The sequence below is a fragment of the Glycine soja genome, chromosome 8 (assembly GCF_004193775.1).
Source record: "Glycine soja cultivar W05 chromosome 8, ASM419377v2, whole genome shotgun sequence".
Taxonomy (NCBI): Eukaryota; Viridiplantae; Streptophyta; class Magnoliopsida; order Fabales; family Fabaceae; genus Glycine; species Glycine soja.
In genome coordinates, this window is record NC_041009.1 from 1,517,073 (window position 1) to 1,544,548 (window position 27,476).

Genomic DNA, 27,476 nt, shown 5'->3' on the forward strand with positions numbered 1-27,476 from the left:
TTTTTTAATTTTTTAAAAAAACTTATAACTAAAAACACAAAAAATGAGTTCTAGGTTAGAATAATTTTTAGTATCCAATACATGTGCTAATTTGTTTTAGTTTGCATTTTTTGGTGTACTTTTCACTTCTCATTTTTAATATCAATTAATTAAAAAATACAATTTAAATTAATCAACCATAGATAAGTTTACATGCCCATAAAAGTTAAAGTTCGTGTTTGTACATTGGGAGAAATTTTTGTTGAAAAGATGAAATTTATTTTAATGATTTTTATATCTTAATTAATATCATGACTTTTGGCTATGAAGATACTTTGCTTTTAGATTTTTTTTTCTCTTCTAGTTGATTTGGATAGTTGGTTATTTTAATTAAATTTTTATGTATTTTTTTGGTTTACATTTTTAATATCAATGGATTACAAACAAAAAAAAAATTAAACAACTAAGCTCAAATGAGTTTTTGATTTTTGTAAAGGAGTTTTTATTTGTTATATTTGAATATTAGCCAATGGATATTTATTAAAAGACTATTCGTCATTTATATTTAACATAATTAGTAAATAATTATGTTTCTTAAAATTATTAATTTTCATAATCACATTAATCAAAAAATTATGTTAAATTAGATAAATGTCATTTTAATATTTTTTACACTAGTTATGATTATGACAGATAAAATTGACGGGGTTAACTCATCATGAACCATGGAGACAAGCATGGAATAATCTTGACCAACTCATATTTTATACATGTCTCAAGTTCACTGAAGCCTAGTGGTCCACCAAGTCAAACCGTATTTGTTCATTTTACTATATTTTGTTCATTTTACTATATTTTTTTTGTCTAAATCTATATTATTAAATTTGAGAATCCAAAAATAGGTTTGGATGACATGTATCAAAATAAGACAACTCCTAAAAGTTTGGATGACACATGTCATTATTTGGTTATAAACAGTTTTCAACGCATGATACACATCTATTAATATGAAATTTTTTTATTTTAAAATATATTATAATTAATTAATAAAAAATTATTAATATTACAAAATTGACCTATTATTAATTAAATATAAGTAATCCAATGATTAAATATTCTATTTGAATTATTCCAAATATAAGTAATTAAGATTGTCCATCTTTTCAATTTGATTATATATTAATTATTCATTAAAATTAGTTTTCATTTTAAATTCAAAATGTATTTTTTATCCATCCCTTTATATGTTTTGCTTATTTTATTATTTATAGTGTCTAAATTTAGTTGTCCTTCATTTTCATTTTATTTTGTCTCTTTCATTTTACTAATGTTTTTTTTCTTTTTGGCTTCACAGATATGACAAAGGGTGTTTTCCTTAGGTAATAATTTATCTCACTCTTTTCATTTGTCAAGCTTTACTTTAAAAAATATTTTATGCATCATTCTCTATTGCAATGTTAAAATTGATATGTTATGTTGTTATTATTATTGTTTTTTTCAAAGATGATGGATATAATACGATGAGTGTGCATCTACTAAATAAAACTAATGATTATGGTTATGGACACATTGATTATGATTTTGAATGAGTGATGTATATATGTATAATGATATTGATTATATAATATAAAAATATTATTTCGTTTATGAATTCTAAATCTTTTAATTTGGATCATAAGTATAATGATTAGAGATGACAATATGTATTAAAATTTATTATGGATTAAAAATAGATAGTTTAATGAGTATCTACATCCAAGGGTAAAATAAATCATTTTTTTACCCTACTTCTTATTTAATGAAACATGAGTATGTAATAAGTCAAACCTACCGTATTTGTAATTTGAAATTATTTAAATAAATTTAATTATATATAAGTTAAGTTACTCTAATATAATTGTAGTATAAATATACAATTTTTTTGTATAAATACATGTTTTAAAAATATTTGTTATAATATAACAATATGCTTCCAATTTGTTTGTTTTTAATTTAATTTATTTTTTATTTTAATTTTTTAACAAATACATATGAATATACTTGTAATCATACGCACACAAATGCACGAACACAAAAATAAATATATATTTTAAATAAAAGACATTACAAATACATTGAAATTATAATAATATAAAAATTTGTAAATGATAAACCTAAGACTTGCGTACAACAGAGTTATTACACTAGTTCATAGAAATTAAAAAATATAAAATATAAAATATAAAATATCAGACCAAGATAGACACAATCGAATTTGAGCATATATTTATTGAGTTAAACTTAACTCAACACGCCTAATGGACCGGTTCAAATAGGTCCAATAACATTTAAGTCTACATATCTTTCAATCTAGTTTGACCCACTTGATCCAATTTATTTTGTCAACTCTAGTCATGATTTTAATTATACAAAGGGACACAAATATTGCCAACATGACTTATTGAATAGATTGAACCAAAATTTTAGTAAGTTTCAATTGAATTAATTTGTTAGACCATAGATTTACTTCATTTAAGAGTAAAATATAATTTAATCTTCATTTTTTCTCCTATTTTTTATCGTTGTAAATCTAATGCTGTCACAATAAAAATTTCACAGCTAGATAAATTATGCTTATTAAATAATATTATGTTTATTATTGTGTTTGTTCTAACTTATGTTTGTTTTTCTATTGTTTTTAAGTATCTATTGTAATGCTTGTAACGATAAAAAAAATGAGAGAGAAAATAAATATTAAATTATATTTTACCCTTAAATGAAACAAAATTTGAGATATAATGAATTAGTCCAATGAAAATTTATTGACATTTTGGTCAAGTCTATTCAACAACCATGTTGATAATTGTTTTTGTAACATTTTCGTCTATCTATGTTACGTATGCTTTTTCCATTAACAATCGTAAAAAATTAACGAATAAATGAATTTGTCGCATTTTTTATTTTTAACGATTAAAATTTGAATTTTTATTTTTTTGAGTATACAATTATCCATGCTATATACATTTGGGGATAAAATTAATTATTTATCCTAAATTATACGGTAATCTATTAGAAGAAAAAAGGACTGCAACTGTAATAATAATATGTTAATCTGAGTGATAAACATGCATTAATTGATTTAAGAACAAAATGGATAATGACACGTCAATTAAGTAAAGAAAAAAAGTCCTCCATTCATACAAGATAAAAGGGTGTTATATAAAAATAATGTGGGATTGCCCTTACCGGAATATTCCCTACTGACAAAATGCTTGAGACCATTTCCCGAAAACTATATATAGCAATCTTTGAATCCCAAAATTTGCCCTAGAACTTCTTGAACAGCCGCAACATGCTCCTTCGCACCAAACAGTCACTTTCTCTCTCTTCACTCTACACTTGCCACCGCCACCAGATTCGCGAAGGGGTTTAGGGTTCCGTCCATGGACGCCGTTGAATTGCCGTTACCAGTTGACGTGGCAGCTGCCCCCAAATTGATGGGATCGGAGGGTTTCTCGCTAATTCAAAATGGTTTCTTGCTCATTATCCTTTCCCCAATTTTCTATTTCTATTTCTTTTCTTTATGTTACTTTTTTGTTATTGCTTTGTCTATGTATGGGTATGTGTCGTTGGCTTTGGGATTTGGTAATTTGATCTGTGATATTCTGTTGTTTGTTTGCTAGTGGTCTTGATCGTTACGAAATAATGCAAATCTGGAAGCTGGGAAAATGTAATTTAGATAATTTTTATAATTTTTACATCATTATAACTGAAAATGAACCCAGTGACAACTGCTCTGACTATGGCTGCAGTCTTGTAATTCCTACACTTGTCAGTAATATTGATTAGAAAGGTAACGGAAGGTTGAATGTGAAAACATGTTGATATTATTTTGTCCATTGATGGGAGAGGAAGTTGTTTGAGTGTAAATTTGATGCAGGCCACATGTGTGTGTTAGTTAAGTGTTGGGAGTTTGAGGAGCTCTGCTTAGTGGTGGAGATGCTCACTCTGTTTGCTCAATGCTTGGTTTTGAGTCATCCCCCATACGGCCATACTCATGACCAGATTAAACCAGTGTGCTCCTTTTGCACTTTGCAGTTGTTCGACTTTAAATAGCTGTTACTCTGACTGTTTCAAGTAATTATCTATTGCTAATAGATATTCATTTTATGGATGAATTGCCCATTATTGGGTTTGGGTTTGGGTTTAGTCTATTAACTTCAGTCTTAACTTTGTGATATACTCATCATCTTTATGGTTTTTTATTCATTATTACATGATTTTACCGACTCACTGTTATTGTGCCAGATGTTGCAAGTATAAAAACGGCAGCTGAGTTTCCTTCCTGCAATAAATTTGTAGAAACTCAACTCTCTAAGAATTCTAGTCTGCTGCCCCATCTCAAGGGTGAAGAGGCGTCCAAAAATATGCCTAGTGGTAATGGCAGAAATTGTCCTGTAATTAATTCTAGATTAGAAGGTGTACCATTTCAACGAAAATCAGCAAAATCAAACAGGAGTAATAGTTCTTGTTCAAAGAGGCCACGGATGTCACAACCAGAAGATTCTTTAAGCCCTAATGGAATTGAGGAGTCAAAGGATATTTCTGATAAACTTGGATCTCATAATTTAAACTGTACTTCTCCAGGTATTTTCACACCACACAGGCCATCGACGGCTTTCTATCTATATGCTCTTTTGACTTTTTTGTTCCTTGATTTCTTTTGGTGTAGAGAAAAATCAATTACCCAAGCAAAAGAGCAATTCTAGCAAGCGTGGTGATAAGAGGAATTTTAAAGTGCCTTCTGCCAAGGCTAAATTTGAGTCATCCTCTATGAAGATGGGTGCATCAATCTTCAGTTCTACGTCTGGGGGGAACAACTTTTTTGGTATGTAATGTAATTATTAGGCCTATTGTTTTCTTTCTTCATAAATCTCCTGTAGTAGTTTCTCTCTCTTCATGAACTGCCCCCCCCCCCCCCCCCCCCACACACACATTTATTTTCTGTGCATCTTGGACATTGTGATTGAAGATAGCTAGGAGCTCATTTAACCTGCTTGATATCTGATTTGTGTGTTTGTAGCATTAATTACTTAAGTTATCTAACAATTCAGGTCATTCCATTCAATATGTGTGAGAAAACTCTCTGAAGTTGTCTACTGATATGGATATACACTGTGTATTTTTTTATTCAAAAACCAAGTTCATGACAAACTGAGACTTCCTTTGTTTTTTCTTTACTACCGTGGTGGTAATGATATTGAAGCCAGAAACAGGTCTATTTTGAGTATGTGCTTATCCAGCTTAAAAGTCAATCAGGCATGTTTGTATTGCTGATCGCTCATAACAGATATACTTGAACAGCAGTCTTCTTACAATAATGTCTTGATTTCTCAAAAATTGTACCTTATTGCATTATTATTCTTGAATCATGAACTCAATATCATTTTGGCTATACTTGTGCCACTATGGAGGCAGTTTATTAATGTTCAATTCTTTGAACTTGTAGAAGTTTAGAGTATCATTTGTTATTTCTTAATTATAATTTTCAATATTTTTGAGCCAGCTCTTCTATGCAAGGATATCAAAATTTTGGCTTCCTAGCATATGATTTTGTATCAGTTAGCTATATGTCTGATAGTTAGTACCTAACCCACATGCGGCCACATCAGCAAATGATATATGTTCTGACACCGTTAATCTACAATTCCAAGCAACAAATATAAGCTGTTTAATTAATACTTAAGATTTTAATAAAGCTCAGCTTTGCCAGAATAATATGTTTGGGTTCTTTTATGCTTTAAGACTGTGATTACTATGTGAAACTTAAATTAATTTCAATCAGTTTTTTTGGAAAATGTTGCCAGGGCTATATGGTCTGAAACATGATTTTCATGATGTCACAAAGCTTATTGATGAACCACCGTTAGATGAGCTCCTTAGGGGCACTTTTGAGTGCCCCATTTTAAGCAAAGATAAAGGGAAGAAAACATCAAGTGTGAGTGATAGTTTTTTAAATTCAGTAAGAAAGGCATGCTCTATCCTTCAGTGCCCAAAACCCGTTCAGTCCCAAAATATGACTGAGATGGATTACTCCTCCAACATGAAAATGTCAACTTGCCAATTGAGCTCAGTTTGTGCAGTAGAAAGTGTTGGTAATGGGGATAAAGAGCAGTCTTGTACATTAGATATGTCTTCATGTCAGAAGGTTAGTATTAAATGTTTCAAGTATGCATTCATTTTGGCTTTAATAAAATAAAATTTGAATTTAATGGATTGCTTCATATATGTTACATAAAGGCTGCCCCATCATATTTAGCTTCTCCAGTCAGTTAAACTTTTTGCTTTTGCTTGGTCATGTATGCCTATTCTAATTTACCTCCACTGATAATAAAACTGTATATAATGTTAATGTCATTTTGTACTTACTGGTGCTTGACATCCAGGATCATTGTAGTGAAGTAGAAAGTACAACTAGTCCGCTTGACTTCCCATTACATCAACCTAAGGATGTTTTGGAACGAATTGCACTCCATCCATTCCAGGATTTGGAGTCTTTGCTGCTTGATGTGTCCAAGCCTGCTGTTACCACAAAGAATGGTATTGATCAACGGTCAGGCAAGCAAGTGTCTCGTCGGCCAAGCCTGCCAACCTTTCCATGGTCACATGCTTTTGGTGGCCATTCTAGAACTAATTCTGACACAGGTAAGTTATCAACAAGTAGAAGCATGTGCCAAGGTAAATGGTCAAGGACATGTGTCATTGCTAGCTCTACAGATGCTGATCGCAGTTCCTTCACAAACCTTGATTCATTCAGTTATGATCAGAGCCTTGTTCCTTCATCTGGTAGTTCAGACAAAAAGAATTTCTCATCTTTATTTGCTAACCTTCCTTTCCATCTGTTGGATTCTTCATCTTCTGTATCATGTTCAGAAGATTCTTGGGCTAAAGCAGGCAAGTTTTTCTTAGGCTACCTGAATTTTTTACTGTTTATCTCTACTTTCTTTTTCTCATCTGATTCTTCTCTTCTCCCTCCCTCTCTCTGGGAATCATCTGACTGATCTCTGTCCTGAAAATACAGAATTTGGAGGCCCAGCTGATACTAAAGAGAACGGTATGTTGTTATTGAGAACAACACATTTTTTTGCATGTGTACACTTGTTTGACTATTTTGAAAATCTGGTCCTTTTAATCTACTGAAGTCTCTAGTAGAGCAAGACCTCCTGCTTAACATTTTTGTTTGTGACAGATGAGCGTTGTCCAAGAGTATTAACTGCTGCACAAACTCTCTGTGAAATTGCAACTCATTCACAGAGGCAGAACTCAGATGGAATTTTAAGATGGCAAAGGAAAACTTCACAAAAGACCATGAAAGCTTGCCACTATAAATCAAATGAGAAACTTGAGGAGACATCTTCTAGACCAATTTCAATGATCGGATCTGACATGGTGGCCAGAAGTGTGGAGCAGATAATGCCCTCAAAGAAGCCAAGACTTTCCATAGTCGAGAATAAGAACAGTGGTTACTCCAATATTGCCAAGAAAGGACACATTGTGTGGCCTATTTCAAAATCAAGTAGATCGTTTCCCAGTAAACAAGTTAGAGACTCGTTTGTGGAAAACAAACGCACAAATGCCAGCATCTTGAAGCAACATTGTATGATGCCCCCACCTGCAAGGGGTTTAGATAAGACTCGTGATGGTCAGCAGCAGGTTGGAAAATTAGTAGTGATGGATTGGAAAAGGGGAAGAGACAACACAGATTGACCAAACAATTATTGACAGTAGACGCATCAGCAGCTGGCAGCTGTTGTGTGATTAGCAAATGATAGGTTAGTAAAAGGCTTCTTTGTACATATTGTTATGTTGTGGCTGCAAGCCTGCGATGAATTTGTTGCTAGTGTTTATGTTGGAGAGGCAAACATGATTCAAATGTTGTAACATTAAAACAGGTGTATAAAACAGCAGAATTCTTTGCTTACCGCAGAGTACCAAGCATTAGTGAGATTAAGTTCCCTCATTCTTTCTGTGTGTATCTTTTATGAATTGCATGCAACTGCCATTCTATAGCATGCTTCTTATACTAGTTTTTTTTTCTTTTTTTTTTTTCTGGATTGATTGTTAAATTTACTAATGCTACATTTTCGGTTTCGTATCCATATCCTTCGGGCTCTCCAGCAGCACTTCTTTCGTCCAAAATCTCATCCATCTATTAAATTCTCCTTTCTCTCCAATTTTGTATAATAATAAATTTAAGGGTTTAGATGTTGGCTGCAAGATGGCTGCTGGAGGGAATGAAGCCGAGAGAATCCAAATTTGTTCGCAGCTATGTGCAGCTGTAACTTTTATATTTGCGCATAGGCTTGTTTTAGAAATATGGTTAAAAAATGATACCTCATGCATTATGTGCTCCTGGGTAATGCTTGTAGTCTTTATACGTTATTTATTGAATTAACAAAAGTTTTAGTTCTTTTTGACTTTTGAGGCCATTTATAGCGAGGATGCAGTCTGATGATTTGAACTGTTTGCATACTCAGCCTCTTGGGAAATGGATTCCATTCCTAACCGCATGTTCGTTTGATGCACATCATACTGAAGCAAATAATTATTGTTTTGGCTTCAACTTTGATGTGAATTAAGAGGAAAACTTGGATCTTTGACGCAGATCCAAACATGCGCTGATCTGTGTAGCTTCTTGCTTGACATGAAATCAAACACACACTGTAGTTGACTGTTTCAATTGTTTTCTTTTTCTTTTTATATAGATCTCTCCAGCTGATTTACAGTGTCATTGTGATATAGAAACTAGAAATGTGTTACTACTCTATATGAAGAGTATTATGAAAACATTTGATCCAGTAGTAAAACTAGTGCCATAGCAAAGCTAGTATCAAACCCAGGGTGAACAACTAACTGAAAAATCTCTATCCCGAAAGAGACGTCTTTGGTATTGGCCTCCTTTCTCTTGATTTCAGCTACGGCTTTCTTGTACTCATCCAACACTTTACATGTCCTATGTGCATAGGAACCTTCTATTGTAAACGCCGCATGTCTTTTATCTGAATCCGAGGTCACGCGGTACACGTAGGCCTGAACCTTGGGTTTGCCGTCTAAAATATTCACACGCTTCCGTACACAACAAACTGGACTATCTCTTGATTTAACCTTCTGCTTCCCCATTTCCCCTTCATACACAAACCAGCTATCTACTAATCCTAGCTTCTGCAATCAAATAAAATCAACATGTCATCAACAACCAACACCATTTTATAAAACCATAGATAGCACTTTATATCTCAACAGACAAAATATCATTTCTTTGATCCTTAGCTGTGGGTTTAGATGACTTGTGAAAACAACTTATAAATTATATAAAAACAGTTTAATCATATTTTCTTTTTTATTATAAAAGCAACTTATACACAAGTATTTATATGATTAGTACTTGTTCAATAATTAATTAAGTTGTTCAGCTTTTTTCACATTACAGACCAAAAACTACATCTTTTAAATGCTTGCTTCACATTATAAGTATAATTGAGGAATTACTTGTGGAAATATAAGGTTGACTTATAGTGGTGGAAGAAAGGAATGATGGAGAGGTAGTGGATTTGAATGTCCAACTAACAGTCTAACAACTTGTTTGGCTAAATGCGGTAATTCTCAACATAGGAAAAGTGATAAACTTATACATACCCTGGAGCGGCGCAAGGTGAGAACAGAGTTTCCTGAAGCGTCCATAAGAATGACTTCGTTGGGGTGCACGATGTAATTGTCCACCCGATACACAAGGTTTCCATATGGATCTATCACCGTGAATCCTTTACAACTAATCACAAGGGATTTTCTCCAAACCGTTAATGTTAAGGACGTACACAAATTTCCCTCCGTTAAAGGGTACTTGATTTTCTCCCCCCCATCATGCTCACCCTCTTGTTCCTCGTGCACTGCTCTTGACAGAAATTTGAACCTAGAAAACACCCTCATGCTCTAACTCTTTTCTGCTTCCTTCAGTCTCTGGTTAACACTGTCTTTGTAGTTAGCAAGACTATTTCTTTCGGCGGAATCTATCTAAATTCTAAGGGGTTTATATTATATTTATAGCAACAACCAACAGGGTCTACTCTAGAGTTAACGTGTTCACACGACATGGAATATGGACACGTTTTCCAACGAATAAAATAGGGATAGGTGATGGAGTTGGTCTAGAATTCTGCTTCTTTCTAGCACAAAGCCAAGGGCGACAATACGGGTCGATTAGCAGTTAAGCACACAGGAACCTTTTTGGAGGCTAGTGTGGGACGAGAATGTCTTTAAAAGTTACACGCTCTTGGACCAGATGCATTCATTTCTACACTTTGACTTCTTTCTTTTTACTTTTCTAAAGAAAAGAAAGTAACTTACCAACATTTCATTCGTCCCGTGAATGTTAATTGGATTGGATATCTTGAGATCTCCGGTTTGATAAATTTAAAAAATGTAGTTGGAAATTTTATTTTTACTAAAAATTATTAGTTAATTTTTCCCATTGACATTAGTCATTCGCAAAATTGTGAAATATATCGTACTTATAATTTGATAACAAAAACAAAAAAGAAAAGACTGCTTGGTAATCAGCTCACTTGCATTCACATTTGATGACACGAACGATTACTTTATTCTGTCGGAGTTCAAATACCTATTCACTTTGGAGGCTATCTTTACAGATTTGTGTGGTTATAAAATAAGAAAAATAGTGTCTAGATTCTTAAGTGAATAAGGAAAGTGAAAAAAATAAGAAGATAAATTCGAATTTTGAATTTTTCAAAAATAAATGTAGGTGAGTTTGACTGATATCTTCCCATATAATGTAGGATCCAGTATAACCGTCCAAAATAATTTGATCTTATCATTCATGTATAGGATGCGAGGTGATATGTGGAAAGATGTGTAGGTAAGTGTGTAGCGAATTTATGATCAATTCAGTCACGGGAGATCAATTATAAAAGTTATGGTATATGTACATTTTAGTCCACTCAAAAAAATACACGCAACATCATATGATGTTGTTCTTTACAGGCATTGTGAACTTGGCACCGAAATGATTATAGTCTGTCGACTCATGCAAGAATTATTAATATATAATATAAATAGTTACACATTTTTTTTTACGGACGTAAGGAGATATTTCGGAAGTTTCAAGGAAAAAACTGTTGATTCCTGGAAAAAAGGAAAAAAACATTGTTGATGTTGAAATCATCAGTAACGGGTGTTGGAGAATTGTGACGCGTGGCCGGCAAGGTTACATCGCATATTCACATATTTCATATCTTGTTTTCAAAGGTTGGAGTGCTTGAAAATTGTTGATGCATGTTTCTTTGCTACGTATGCTCTTGCGAAAGAGACGGAAAAGGGAACCCAAGAAGTGATTGAAATTATAGAGGGAGGACTCATCAGTCATCACTACTGAGAGCCATAGAGTGATCAAAGAAAATTTCTAATATTCCAAAAACTTTTTGACTAATTTTTTTATACAGCAATTGACTAAATTTATTCCGTTAATTATTGTAAGTAAACAAACAAAGCAAATGACATGTGTAATGGCCTTTGCGAATTCCACGTGATATACTCTTCAGATAATTAAGGTAGTGGAGACATTGTTGCTGTAAATATTTAAGGACAGCAATAACGATCAAATAAAGTACAATAGTAAAAAATGGAAATTAGGAAATGCGCTATTAAAAATACAGAAACCGAAATGTTGGTTTAAAGTTAATGAATATTGTTTTGATAAAATTAAACTCAAAATTAATTTTGAATTATTGAACATAATTGAAATATAGGTCAAAGTTGATCTTAATTATAAATTTTGCAATAACATGTACCTCCTCTATCCCCAAATAAGTATTGTTTTGAATTATTTTATATAAACTAAAAGATTTAATAAATATATGAAAGTAGTAATTTTATAAAATTAATCTTATTATTAATATTATATTGATAAATTAAAATGATACTTATTATGGATATTAATGAAAAGAATTAATATTTTATTAAAAAATTAAATACGATGCTTATAATCAAAATATATTGGAATGCATTGGAAGTCATGACAAAAGTATTAATAATATTTTTTTTTTAATTTTTTATACCTTAACTAATGTTTTAAAGATATTGGTTAGTATGTCTTTCTTCAGAAATTACACTTACTAATAAAGTCCTTGGTTGAGAAATTATACTGTAACTTTTCTATTATTTTATGTATGAAACATAAAAAAATTAAATTAGAAAGAGTTTTTTAATCTATGTGCATAGATACATGACAAGAAAAAAATATTTATTACATAAAAATAAAAAAATCATTTAATGTTTTTATCATGATGTATTTAATAAATATAATTAATACTTTTACATTTTATGTTCATGAACCCGTTCAGTAAAAAAAAACCCACATTAAATTTTAAAAATAAAAAAAAGAATATAATCAAAACATATATATAGATGCACTAAATAAAGATGGACATGAATAATACTAAACTGGGTCAATTTATCCCTTGAAAATGAATGAAAGATGTACATGTGCCCAATACATGCATGAGTTCTAATGGGCGAGTATCTCTATTCAAATAAGTGAAATAACTACTTTGTCCCCTCTCTTCCGAATTCTCCGTCTCACCCCCAAACCGTCACATTAATTCTTGTCTTCCTCTCCAAACAAATCCTGCAATGCAAGGAACGAGCTCCTCCAAACCATGTGCTGACGGCACGGGGTTTTGTTTACAGAAGCTGGAATCAAGAACTTTGGGGTTTATGTGATTCATCTGTTTCACATTTATAAAGAAATTTGCTATTGTCCAATCTTAGACATAAAGATTGTTATGTCTTGTTTTTGAGATTAATTGTCATGCACAACTTTATACTAGTATCCAATTACAAATTATGATTGATATAATTTTAAGATAATTATGATAAAATTCAACAAATTACAGTGAATATCATTTTCTTTCCTTGTTTTTTTTTCTTATTCCTTTTATTTTTCTTGCTTGTTTGTTTATTGTTTCTTGAAAGTGACTCCATCAAAATTTCGGATTAATAGGTAGAGATAAAGATAAATCCTTCTAATTACCCCTGGTTGGTAATTTTTTACAAATTAGGATAAAGATCTTATTATAATACTTTACAGCTATTATAACAACATTTACATAATTAATTGCATTGTTTTATTATCATTACTTTTCAAACGAGGAGAGGTAAATTAATCAGGCCTTTTGGGGAATAAAGGGCTCACCTTGTTTTTTCACTCCAAGCAAAAAAAAGTAAACTCATGAATCAAAGAAAATGAATTTTTGAAATGGCACTGAATAATTTGGCAATGTAACTATTCTACACCATAAAAACAATAATGTAACTAACAGTATCTCACAAACGAAACAAATAAAAGAAAAGGTTACATCTTAATCTTATTATGTTCTTAAATTCTTGGAAAACTAAGGAAGCCATCCCCGTCCTCAATCCTCATCGACAAAATTATCCCATTTGTCCCATTATAATATAGCTAGCTAGAATGAGAATTTAGAAAATGAGAACAAAGTGCAAGTACTTTTGGATTTGACCTCAACCTGTGCACTTGCTAAACCATAACTTCCTTCTCCATTTCCTCTCTTTTTGAAACCGCCCTTCTTTTGTTAATATATCTATATATGCTATCAAAATTCCCCGACGGATAGGTCAAAATATGGTTTAAGGTTAAGATGGCTAATAATACTTAACTTTTTTTTTATTGGTGTATTGATTCTTAAATTTGTTTATGTGATCTGTCTCTAATATTGACTTATAAGAATATTGTATTAGAATTCTCTTTCACCCACCCCCAAGAAATTCACTCTACTCAATCTGTTAGTTAGGGGCAGATCAGCGGAGATGTGAGCGTGTGTCTATCCATTTTTACAATCTATTCCTGGAATTCTGGAGTGATTGGCCACGTAATTAAGGCTCATAAAGTAAACAATGTTGATGATAATACTCCAATATTAAGGAACAATATCAACGAGCCGTCCACCCTGTTTTTCGGGTAGATATTAAGGATGAGAGAAAAAAAAAAGAAAAAGAAGAAAGAATATGATTGAGTTAATCACAATTTTTTTGCATAAAAAAATATCATGATTTAATTCATTTTTCAATCATTTATTTTGTAGTGTTAAATAAAATTCAGTTCACTAAAGATATAAAAGAGATAAGTATAATAGTATAGCTCTCAAATGACATGACACGTCCCACCTATTTTTATATAGTAAAATATAGAGCAGAGAGATTCCTCTGCTGCCTAATAAGTAATATTGTAATAACATCTACAAACTTGAAGATTTGTTCTTTTGCTCCTTAACTAAAAGTATTATTGGTTGATGCCAGATTGCAAAAGTTGGTGGCATAACACAAGGATCTCTCCTATCAATACCTATTCAATACAATCAAAGGCCATAATTAATCACATTTTATCCTATATTTCGACGAGATATATCACTTGGTACAAATTGGAAAGTGGGATTTACGTGAGTTCCACTAAGAACAAGTTAAGCAAGTGGTTGCAAATAACTTACTAAAACCTGCAACTTGTTTGTGGCGGAAATTCTCCACTTATTTATTTTCCCTTGGTAAATAAAAGCCAGAGACTATGGGTGGCCAGGCAAGCTAGGTTTAATGGTTAATTACCAAATCCTACATATATAGGTTCTTTAGAACAAAGCGAATACACAAGGCAAAACCAAATTAGTCATTGATCATTGTTCAATCTTAATTGTCACCTTCCTCTTGTCCATTTCCTTGGTGATTTATTCTCACAGAGTCACAGCATCTTAGAAACAGCTCAGAAATCCAGCAATCAAAACCATTGGCATTTCAAACCAGGCGTTAAAATCCGAAATCAAAATACTAGTCAAACATAATTAATTATCTTAAAATCACTTTTTAATAAACTTATTCAAATGCAATATTAATTTTAGTTATAATTATTATACATATAATTGATTATTAAGGTAATTTCATTTTTGTTGTTGTCTCAAACACATCCCTAGAAAAAAAAAGGTCACAACTCACAAGTGTCTTTCAAAGACCAAAACTCAATAAAATGACATGTTCCATATATGTAAATCATTTATAGGATTTCATATATAGTTTTATTTGGAAACCAAAGGTGGGCATTAAACATAATAAAATGATAAAAAGCACAACTGAGAAAACAATAAATTGGAAATTGTCCAAACAATTAAGAAAATAATTGCCAAATTTGACGAGTTCACGCAAACACAATAACTAATTTAGTTTAATACTAAAAAACAGAAGATAAAAAATTAAAACAATTCAAAGCATATGAAAAATCAAAAGATTAAATACGACAAAATGACAATCAAGATTTATCATAACTGCACCCTTAAGCCCTAATCATTTTTACTGTCCAAAACCAGAAAGAAAAAAAGTCACCTCCAAGTTGTCGCGCTCGTCACTTTGTGTTATGCATGGGTACATCATCAAAACTTACTTTTTTGTATGAGGCGTGGAGATACAGTGTCATTATTGACATTGATTCTTAATCAGTGATAGTGACAATGTGCCTCTATTTGAAGATAAGTTTTTTTTTGTTTTTTCCATCTAACCACAATTTTTTTCCACAAGAATTAATCTTATTATTCCACAAACATAATCACATCTTGTAAGGCCGGACTAAATTATCTATTATTTTAGTATACAAAAGAATTTGAAAATAAGTTTGTACAATTTAATGTTCATACTTAAAACTGATATATGAATGTGTTGTATATTAATTACCTTAAAAAATATTAGAAAACAGTGTGTTATTTAATAACTCAATTACAAAAGAGCATGCGATTATGAGTGAAAATGCGTAAATTATGAGTGTCTTGAAGAACAACACATACCCAATTCTTCTTCTTCTTTCTCTTTCTTTTTTTTTTTTTTTTTTTTAAAGAAGTCATATCTTCTTTTAATTTAACTTAAAGCCTGATTTACAAACGAAACCTCTTGTTGGGCTTGAAGTGACCCTATATGTTTGATGGCCGACTTCAAGTCATTTGAATTCTGCACCCCCAACTTATATTTTGTACCTCTCATTTTATTTGTATGGATAAAACTATCACTAGGAATCCCCCATTCGAAAATGCCATTTCGAAATAGTGTCCAAAAGGTAATTTTCACCAACCGGAATAACTATTTAGGAATAGATTTTCAGAGCTATTCTTTTTCCGGAATAGGGTGATACCCCTTATTTTCATTTCTCCTTTACCTTCATCACAACCAGACTCATCAAAATCAACAACAATCCCATGAATCCATGTTCCCCACTCTCCTTACACTTACGTTATTAAATCAAATATATAAATGTGTTGGTGAAGGTGCGCAGTGGTGCAATAGTGTTGGGTGAGGGGTGCGATGATGTTGATTGAGACGCGGTGGTGGCGGAAGGAGTTGTTGTTGGTCGATGCAGGTTGTCATGGTGAAAAAGGAAAGTGCTGAGACATAAATCATTTTAGAGTATTTTTTCCACACAAATAAAATGGAATGTGAATGATATAAGTTTGGAGATGAAAGGATTCAAATGCCCATCAGAGATCTTGTCATACCTTCACAGGTCTAGCTTAAAGCCCATTTCCTTCTGCTCTGTTTATTTGAATCCATGTCACGCTTTCAAGCTAATATACAATTTTTTTTAATTCATTCCCTTTATATTTTAGTTATACTCTTTTATATATATATATATATATATATATATATATATATATATATATATATATATATATATATATATATATTTTCCCTTCCTATTACATTGCTTATTATATCTTTTGTTTTTTCTTCTTCTTTCCTTTCTATATTTATTTTCTTCATACTCATCTTTCATTCCACGAAGGCGTATAAAAGTATTATTATTAATCCTTTAAAAAAAAACTGCTATTTTTTTAAAAGCATCAAATAATTTCAAAATAAAACACTAAGCGGCCTCGTCCCTCTAAAGAGTCACAGTATAATAAATACCTAATAACTAGTAAATTATAGAAGAGGACTTGCATGTACCTTAGTAAATTGCCAGCCTTAAATAATTATAGATAAAATGTGCTTTTCGTCTCAAAATTTTGGTCAAAATTAATCTTAGGTCCTATATTTTAAAACCACAATTTTAGTTTTTGTCTTTCTAAAATACAATAAATTTAATCTCTGATACTACATGATAGTTACACGGTAATTACGTTGCATATATTGTATCAGTCGTTAATCACACCAGCTAACAGAGTTAGGGTGGAAGATTAATTTCACCAATTTTTATAAATATAAGAATCAAAATCATCATTTCTAAAGTATAAGAATTACGATTAATTTTAACATAAGAACTAAGAAATCTAAAATACATTTTATTCAATAATAATTTATAGGGGGAAATATGTATCATCTACTTGTATGTCAGTATAGAGCTGTGAAACTGTGAAGTACATTGTTTGTCTCACTTTATCTATGTAAATTGCCAGCTAAAAATAAAGTTGAATTGTCTCACTTTTTCCAAGTCACAAAAAATGTAACCCAACTTGTCCCTTGGGTTGGGTGAATTGGCTCACTTTATTTTGAGAAGAAATAAAACACATATTTTGGCCATTAATTTTGTTCGAGTCATAAAAAAATCTAAAATATATTTTTTGAATATTTATGTTTCTTGATGCATATTTTATATTTTTTAAAATTTGAAGTTAAGAATTGACATTTTAGGATAAGTTCATATTAATACCTAAGCTTAACCATGAGAAATAAAACAATAATAAAAAAAAACAGATCTTAAGTCAAATTACTCAAGGGAGCAAAAAGGAGAAAATCAAAGTTGATCAATTCCTTGAGGCTTGAGTCTCATTTTGCACAATTTCTTATGGTTCAAGCAACAGCACACAGAAGCAAGTAAATATCTCCTTCACTTTGCTAGTCCAACACAAAACCAATTACCCTCTATTTTTCCTCAAAAACTCGAAGTCAAAGTCGTTCTCACACCCTAAGTCAAAGTTAGCACCATTTCCAAAACTTTAGATCTAATGTTGAAGTTGAATTGAGACAATACCAACAGAACTCGTGGATCATCCATTGCAAAAAATGAAAGAGTCCGTATATAGTTTTTTTACGCATGAATAATCAGTCACCCCATTAAAGACAACATATGTTTTGAGGTGACCGTAGAAAAATACATATTAGCATGTGGTGCTCATTTGAATATCCATGAAAGGAGGATATTTTTACAACTATCAGTATCAACCCACATCTTAATCATTAGGGAACAATTCTTTGTAAACTTAATTTCAGTAAACAAGGAGCCTTTGAGCTCCTTCAGGGTCTAACAATTAGTGTTTGTTTGTTTAAAAATCCAAAGCAATTGTTTACACAGTTTCTAATTCAGGAAACCAGGTTTCTAGGACGATGTTCTGAAGATTATTTTTTTTTATGGTGTGGGCTGACAGAGATTTTAACCTAAAACCAACAAGGCCCTTAACAGACATTTCATTTTGAATAATTTTGTCAATGTAGTATTACTTAACAACTCTTTATAATATCTTTTACAATAAAAAGAGAAAAATGAGGAACAAAATAAGTGACGTAATGAATAATATATATATATATATATATATATAAAATTGTTATTTTTTGTTAGTGAAACCAATGTTATTCATTCATTCTTTATTTGAAAACGCCCTTTATACACGCGGGTTCACATTGAAGCAACACTTAATTTGGTATTGAACAGATAATGACAAATTCGTTTTTATCATCTTTAATTTGACATTATACCCATGGAAGAACAAAAGTCTTGGTTCATGCAACTCCTTATTCCTAGTGAATGAATCCACGAGGGAAGACATCCCCTCCGAACGCGTGGACTAGGTTTATATAGAAGGACCTGTTCAAACCATACACAGTAATATTATTATTTAGATATTTCTTCATTCTCCATTAACAGTCGCAGTCAAGATCAACACAACTTCTATTACACTTCATGCACTGTTCTCACTTCATTATCTAGCATTCTTGCGTAGCGTATTTGCTCCACCAACTTTTCCCCCCTTAATTAGAAAAAAGGAAAAGATATCAAACATTTTAATTAATATTGGAGCCCTAAAAGCCTTAATTAAGTAGGCTCCTTTTTTTAGGCTTAAACGACAGATTTTGGTGCCCCAATAATGCTTTGCACGGTTCACTTTGAACACAACATTATGCGACTTGATTATTTTTATGTGTGTCCATTTCCTTCCTACTGTGTTGTCCTGAAACAATGCGATGATGCCCTATGCTCATTATTCAAATGATTATTGAATGGGTTTCGAAATTAATGGTTCAAGTTTTTTTCCGTTTCAACCCTCTCATCCACAAATATAAACATATATAGTTCACACATTAAATATAGACTAGCACAATCAACAAGGATTACTTTCGATCGATATAAAGTTAAGAGAACTGCATTCTCTAAGAAAGAACTAAAGTCCACGACTAACGCGAGTTTGGGTTATTAATTAGTTTCGTGGCAACACAAGCTTTATAATTATGCCTGATTTAAAAGGTAACAATTAACGAGAATCTGCCAGTTATTACAATCAGAGAACTGCTATATGGTACCAAAATAATATCACACGAATTGCACGAAAATAATACAGCATTGAATATAAACAGAGTTGAATCTGATAAAAAAAAAGGTTTAGTCTCTTTTAAAGCCATAAAATATACTTCAAATCTCAGTTAAGAAATTCAGGTGTTTACATTTAATGTTGGATTATTTTTTAAGTATCGCCATCTTTATAAGAGATATACATGAGAATTTGGTTTTTTGAGAGGAGATATACATGAGAATAAAAATGCTATAATACTTATAGAAATGAACTAATTACTACTAATTTTTAGTTGCACGTGCTATCAAGAGAATCCAGAGGGAAATGGACAAATGGAAAGTATGGGAAAACGATTGAGAGCCAATAAAAAACGTCGGGTCTAAGTGGATGCCAAAGCAAACCACTTAAGCTTTACAGCACATTAATCCTTATATATTTATTTGTTGATACTCCTATATATATCATGTGAAAGAAAAATAGAAAATGAAGTAGCAATTAAATTGGAGACCTCAATAACAATTAACAACATTAAAAAAAACATCATTATTTTCTTCATTTATGTCTATAAGCAATTTCTTTTGTAAAGGTAGGAGTTGGTGGGCATTTGACTTGGAGGTATTTCGTGGCCCCCTGGCTTATACGAAATGGTTTTCTAGAAGCACACCTATCCACAAATTCTGCCTTTCTCTCCTTTGTGTTTTTCCCTGTTTTTCTTCCTCTGCTTTTTGCTTTAAAATTTTCATGTATGTTACATGAGTTTTTTTCATACATAAATTTACGTGAATTTTAACTAATAGTGAAGTATTTATTCGACAGAATACGTAAAATTATATTATTAGTATTTTTCGTATTAAAATGAGGAAACATGGAATTGCGTTAAAAGTAGAATATGAGTAGATATTTTATCACTTTCATAAATGGGGACGAAAGTTTACTATATATAGTTAGATATATTTGTTTCCATAGGGGATTGAAAAATAATGAATTATGAATATGGAGAACGTATTTTCAAAGCTCAATAAAGTAAAATAACAATTGTTAATCAATAACGTAAATATGCAGTTTTTCTTAAAGTAATTTCAGTTATTTTTTTAAAGATATTTCCCCCCTTTTTATAAAAATTTAAAACTTTTTAAGAGATTTTTTTAAGGGTGTATTTGATAGAAGATAATTTTTTTGATGTTTGAGAATCATAACACCTGAGAATTATGAATATTGGAAAGAACTAAAATTTGTTATGTTAATAATATATTAATCATCCAACTTAATTGTTCTGAGTTCCGACAGAGGTTACATGTTGGAACATAAAAAATGAAATCCTCTCTTTTAATTACTTCGTTACCCGCTTTTACATTGATCATGCAAAAGAATCTTGTAGTTGCATGACTGTTCTGATCATTCTTACTTAAATCTACTTCAGACAAATTCTTCCACAACCTGAAGGACTCATAAATTAATGCATGCAGATATATAACGAGCTTGATTGGGAGAGAAATAGGTAGGGTGGGGGAACAATTTAAGTTCTACAAACAGAACTTGTTCATCTTCAAATTTTAGTAATAAAAAAATTGAGTCATTCTTATAGGGGTAATAAAAAAATATTATAAGAAATATTAGCAACGGCATACTTTCTCAGATAATGTGTTTGGCTTAAGGAAAAAAACGGAAAGGAGTGTTTTTTTTTTTTTTTTTTTATCATTTTAGGCCCCTTGATTCAGCATTTACTAACAGACAAAAAATGTAAAATATTATGATATTGGTGTAAATAGTTTAGTTTAACGCAAATTAAATTGTTAGTTAGATATTATGAGTTTATATTTATAATGATAACATGCATTATGGTGTACAAATGTATTATGATGTAAGACAATTCATAAGAGATTGGGTTCGAATTCGATGGTATAACACCTTAAAAAAAATGTCAGGCACTCGAGCAGAACCTTACCCACCAGCATCGTGACCATGGAAATTTAGCTGGCCGAAAGAATCATTAAAGGCTCAACTAGAGCACATGTGGACATTTTACAAATTATAAAATTTACCCCAAAGTTTGCAAGTTAGCAATTGAAATCATGCATATATATATATTTTCACTGTCTAAACGAATAAAGAAATATGGCACTTGGTATTAAGTCCCCCGCCACCTGGGAATGCATCGTCTCTTACTTGTCATTGTGATCTTTTCACTTATGATTGACTACTTCAAGATGTTTGACCAACTTCCATGGCCCATGTTTTGTGCTGCTTCTAATTAAAGTCTCTATAGCCAGAATTTCATGTGATGGTTCTTCAAATATGAATGCATGCCCTTTTGTTACAATTAACTATTTGATAAATTAATTCCGACGAATTGACCAAAGACTATTCCAATAGGCTTCAAGGTAATTATTGGGTATAGAAAAATCGTAACGATTACATCATTGATAATTATTAGTAAACTAGCTACCAGTTATTTAGACGGTGAAAGAGCAATTGAAACTTTTGTAGTATTATTTTATAACTCAAAGGAAATTCAAAGTTTGGAGCTACAGTTTGAATACCATATTCTGGGTAACAGGGTAAGTAATCTTATCCCCGTCCCTTAAGTTCAGTGCAAAAGACCAAGTCGTCGTATCCTAAATTCCCAGAGCCAGCGAAAAATTACCCAAACAGTTCACATATATAGCACCAAACCCATCGATCTCCCTTGGTCTATATTTTTTTCTATAAAAAAATACAATATCCTACTAGGGTATAGGGAAAACTTCATGATCATTTAAGTGATGGTTATTGAAGAATATTCTCTCTAGGAGGCTGAAGAGGAAAAGAAATATTTTCTTAATTTTTACCAACACTCTTGCAAATAAATGTCTTGATAAAATGAGTTAGACACGGGACTGTTTTAGTTTATATTCTATCTTCGTCTTTTTGGTCTCTAGAGAAATACTAAATGTGAAACGAAATTCAGCGAGTAGGTGGACTTCCTAAAAGTGATGGTGCTATTTTCCCAACCAAGACCGAATAATAATCACTCGTATTCGAAAATTATACTAATTGGAATGTATGGACGAGTTTACGCTGGCAAAGTCAATAGTAATTTTAATTAGGTGAAAGTTCGTGCGTCGTTCTTCTGTTGGTAGAGAAAATAAATTAATTCGTATATACTATATGGCATCAAACAGCTGCAAATGGGCTTGAACTTTATTTTTTTTTTCTTTTGTTTTTTAAACTTTTGTTTGTCATAATTTAAGGTAAAGTGGTTGGCGGGTGATATTTGTCAAATGAACTCTCTTTTTCTTTTCTTCATCTCCTTTTGTCTATTAGTACCCTTCCTTCTCCTCCGTATGAACGACAAGTTTCTGTGTCCAGCATTGATTTTCTGCATGAAAGCAAAGGGTTGCCTTACGGTACAAGTTAGATACTTTAGTTGGACATAGTCGAGAACGTTTCATATTAAATTCAAAGTCAACAAGAAATATACATCTAATTAAAACTTAGTACAATTATCAAATAATTTCTTTTGTAAAATAATCTGACAAAGTTTATCGAGTCAGATCTCATGCTCGGGTATATTTGGCTTTAAATAAACTGCCATATTTTTCCATCTACAAATTGGTATATATTACTATACTGTTGAGTCGATTAAAAATTAAAAACTCAAAGCTTGGTTTATATGAGTGCAAAACCGGAAAAAATCATCATTAATATGTGACGCTTTTCAATTGCTCATAAAAATAATAATTATTAAAGGGACTTCTAACAAATTACTCCTATAACTTATTTAAATTTAACTTAAAATTTGAATTTTTAATCCATTATATGTTTTTCTAAGACATTCTTACATTAGCTAAAACTTTATTTATAGTCTTCAAAAATTGGTTCACTTGGTGTATATATATATATATATATATATATATTACTTGGCTATATTCCCACCATTAAGGATGAAGTTAGATATTTTTTCATTGAGGGGATGTAATAAGAAAAATGTTTAAGGGTAGGGATGTTCATCCATTGAGTTGGTTTGGGTTTGGGAGAAAAATAAAATTTGAATAGATTGATTTTAATTGATTTAGTTTTGTTTGAATTTTAGATTTTTTTTTTGTCAAATCTGAATCAAACCAAATCAATGTTGAACGAGTTGGTTCGATTCAGATATCCAATAAAAAATAATAAAAAATATGTTTTGAAAAAATATATAAAATAAAAATTCTATCTCAAAATTAACAGATAGTCCTATGACACACATCAAATTAGTCAGATCTATAGTGAAAATGTCTGAAGGTCAAAGTTGCATTGTCAATGTCGACTATATCAAGGTCCAGATGAGGCTTGATGGCACCAATAACCATCACGAGGAGACAAAATGGTAGGTAGAGGAGGTTCTAAGAGTGTGCATGCGTGACATCCTTTTAGGGTTATGTGAGAAAGAAAAATAAAAGTGTTAAAATGAATCTTTATAAGTATGTGATGAATATAAAACACAAATGAGATATACAAAACGACATAAAAATACAAATAATTTAAACATTAAAAAATAATATATATATATATATATATATATATATATATATATATATATATATATTTGGTTTAATTTGGATTTAAAAAATCTCGATTTGATGTCCAAATCAATTGTCATTGGTTCTAATTAGTTTGGTTCAGGTTAGACTTGAACTAGAAAAAAATTTGAATCAATTTAATTGGTTTGATTTAGATCATTGGACTCTTGATGAATACTCTTATTTAAGGGAACAATGTTAAATATTTTGTTATAAAATATTTATGTTCTTAGAAAAATTATGAGGGAGACATCCTTCTACAACCACACCACTTAAGTTTGAACTAGTTTTTTTAAAGGATTATTTGTAAGTTCTCCATAAAACTCTATTGAAGAGTTTCATTTGATCATGTATTACAACAATAATCGCCTTATATGATTTATTGTTTAATTAAAAAATTACTTATATTAAACATTCAAAAAATATACATAATCACTCTTATTTTCATTCTTTTGTGAATTAAATTTTTGAAAAAAATAATTCATTAAAAAATAACAAATATGATATTAAAAATGTTTGGGTATTTTTATACTGTAATTTATTCTTTAGTTTTATATTAATGTAATTTACTTCATAAACTATTTAAATATGCAGCATATATGTTGTTATTAAATTACTCTGAAATCATTCAATAATTAATAAAATAAATTGCACCAATAAATATTATGAGAATAAATTATGAGTTTAACAAGCATGCATGTGGTACTATTTACGCTGATAAGTAATTAGATTATTAACTTTTAAGTTAAAAGTATTATAATAGTCAGTAAATAAGATTATTGATATGACTTTTACACTCTCAATATATATGTACTGTTTATACTTAAATGATAACATTAATTTTATAACATAATCATTTTTTTTACAGGAGAACGGAATGAATTATAATTAAAATGATTTTACAACTTCGTGTAGTTCTTATTCAAACCCCAATATTCAAATAAACACTAATAGCGTAATTTAACCAAATTTCTAAATCAAGAATTTTCAACTCAAAATTTATATTTCCTAGTTCAATGTTACAACCTGCTAACATTAAATTAGATTCCTTATGAAGTGTGGTTCAAACGATACGTGAGCTTGAGTTTAACTATCAACATGCATCTGTAATGTTTAGAAATTTGCGAAAACCATCCAACATAAGAATTAGTCATTGTATGTTCATAAAACCTAGAAAAGCCGTCATATATTATTTTTATAAAAAAATCTAAATTTTTTGGTGGGATTACGTCCCTGCTCGATAGTGTATATCTATAAACCTAAGAAATAAGGATATATTAAAAAAAAAAAAAAAGATGACACTCTGATTCTGTAACATCCCCCAAAGAAAAACTTACTGTACAAAAAAAAAAAAAAAGATAACATATTCATATTTATTTGTTGTGGGTTTTGCCTGTCTCCCATGTATTTCACATGAACGACTCTGTTATGATATGAGGTATCAACTCCCAATTACGTGCCATAAATTGTCATGAGGTATCAACTCCCATCAATTCGTCATGAAAATTACAGCAAATGATATTTTGACAACTACTTTGTAAAAACAGGCACCGAAGCTGAAGCCGATCACTGCAAGACTGTAACTCATTATTTTGACAGTCAAAGTAAAGCGCTTGTCTTTTTAACAAAGAAAATGCAACCATTGTCCTTGACAGGGACGGGCGCATCTTAAAAAATCTAGGTTTAGTTGTATTTTTTATTCTCAATTATTAAATTATTGATAAATTTATTTTTAATAAAATAATTTAACTTATTTTATTTTTAACTTTTAAGAAATTTATGAATTTTATCTTCTTTTAATTTATTTATGACATCATTATATTTTTTTATTTTTTAAATAATTTTTACATCCAACTTTTTTTTTTGACAATTTTTACTTCTAACTTTTATATTTTTTTGACAAATTTTATCTTCAAATTTTATGTCTATTAAAGATAAATGAATGAGAAAGTATGTTGAGAATAATTTATTAAAAAAGGTACGTTGTTAATATTTTTCTTAAAAGTATATTATTTTAAAGATTTTATTTCACACAATTAAGTGATATGTTAACTAAGAGTATCACTACCTATTGCAAGGAGAAATTATTATCCTATGCAAGAGTTGCGCATGTAAGCAATTAAAATAGTGATGCGTTCGAATGTCGTAAGTTATTACGTTTTGTTATCAGGAAAACAAATAGTAGGTTTTCTTTTATTTCACATTGTAACTATCGCCTATCGCTAGATGCTGAAACTGAAAGATCAAATTATGATGCGATCGTGTGTTGAGAGAGAACACCCTTGCTAGTTTGCTACATGCATGATTTTATGCGTTGTTTGACTGACGATCGGGAGGAATATAAGAAAAGAATTATAAAAAAATATTTGACCACATGATAGTTTGTCGTTGGATGAGTATAAAAAACGATTACACTATTAGCGTATTATCATTAAATTCAAAATATTTTTACTTTCAAATAAATAAAATTGAGAAATAAGAAAAAAAATCTCTCTATTTTGAAGATTGGAAATTTGAGAAGAAAGAGATATGGAATTTAAAAATATTTTACCACTTTAAATTGTAAGTATTATTGTAACATAAAACATTTCAATCCAATAAGAGAAATTGTTGGAAAATTTGAGAGAGTTAAACATAAAAAAGATCTCCACCAAAGCATCACGAGTATATTATGTCAGTGAAATTGACACTACACTTTATCCTAAAATCTTTAGACATTAGGTTATAAAATATTGTATGTGAGACTTTACCTTCATGATTGTATTCCAACAAGAACTATAAAATGAATTAAAAGGTCAACATATAATTGGTTTAAGTGAAATTAATTTTCAATTTTTTAAGCAATTAAGGTTTAATATTCAAAATTTGTAAACGAAGAAAGTTATTAAAAGAAAATATTTTATTAAAAATAGTCAATTAAGTTATTTAGTAAAAGTTATTAATAGATAACGCTAATAAATATTTCACATTTATAATATGATGAAAAAAAATGTTAACAAAAAATTAGAGCTTGCTTATGTTGAAAATAATCGGTTGATAAATATAGTAATTAATTAAATATGTAATCAGATAAGAACTAATGGGAGAGAAACATGTTTTGCATTGGTAATATATGCATGTTTAGTCTTTGCACCGTAATTAGTATTGTTAAACAAGTGGATCAAATTATCTCAATGTCGAGTCCACAAAGATCTTATTTGTACAAATGAACTAATAATTGTAATAAGGAATAATAAAAATGAATTGACATAAAATTAAACTAACTATCTAAAACAAGCAAGGGAAGGAAAACAAACACTTGAAGCATAGATTAATTTAGAAAATGGAGGTATTGGGACTTAGCTTAACAAAACTA

At 30.5% G+C, this 27,476-nt stretch overlaps 2 protein-coding genes across 2 annotated transcripts; one reads left to right on the forward strand and one right to left on the reverse strand.

The window, feature by feature from the left end:
* The first annotated feature begins 3,204 nt into the window (after window positions 1-3,204).
* Window positions 3,205-7,979, forward strand: LOC114421050. Its single transcript, XM_028386819.1, has 7 exons — window positions 3,205-3,489; window positions 4,267-4,605; window positions 4,691-4,846; window positions 5,826-6,166; window positions 6,405-6,912; window positions 7,040-7,072; window positions 7,208-7,979. Exons 1-7 carry the CDS (start codon window positions 3,402-3,404, stop codon window positions 7,723-7,725), a joined length of 1,983 nt encoding a protein of 660 aa, XP_028242620.1. The 5' UTR covers window positions 3,205-3,401; the 3' UTR covers window positions 7,726-7,979.
* A 706-nt stretch (window positions 7,980-8,685) lies between these two features.
* Window positions 8,686-10,127, reverse strand: LOC114421051 (protein LURP-one-related 17-like). Its single transcript, XM_028386820.1, has 2 exons — window positions 9,655-10,127; window positions 8,686-9,180 (listed from the first exon to the last, which is right to left on the reverse strand). The coding sequence occupies exons 1-2, from the start codon at window positions 9,943-9,945 to the stop codon at window positions 8,797-8,799; spliced, it is 675 nt and encodes a 224-aa protein (XP_028242621.1). The 5' UTR covers window positions 9,946-10,127; the 3' UTR covers window positions 8,686-8,796.
* Between the last annotated feature and the right edge of the window lie 17,349 nt (window positions 10,128-27,476).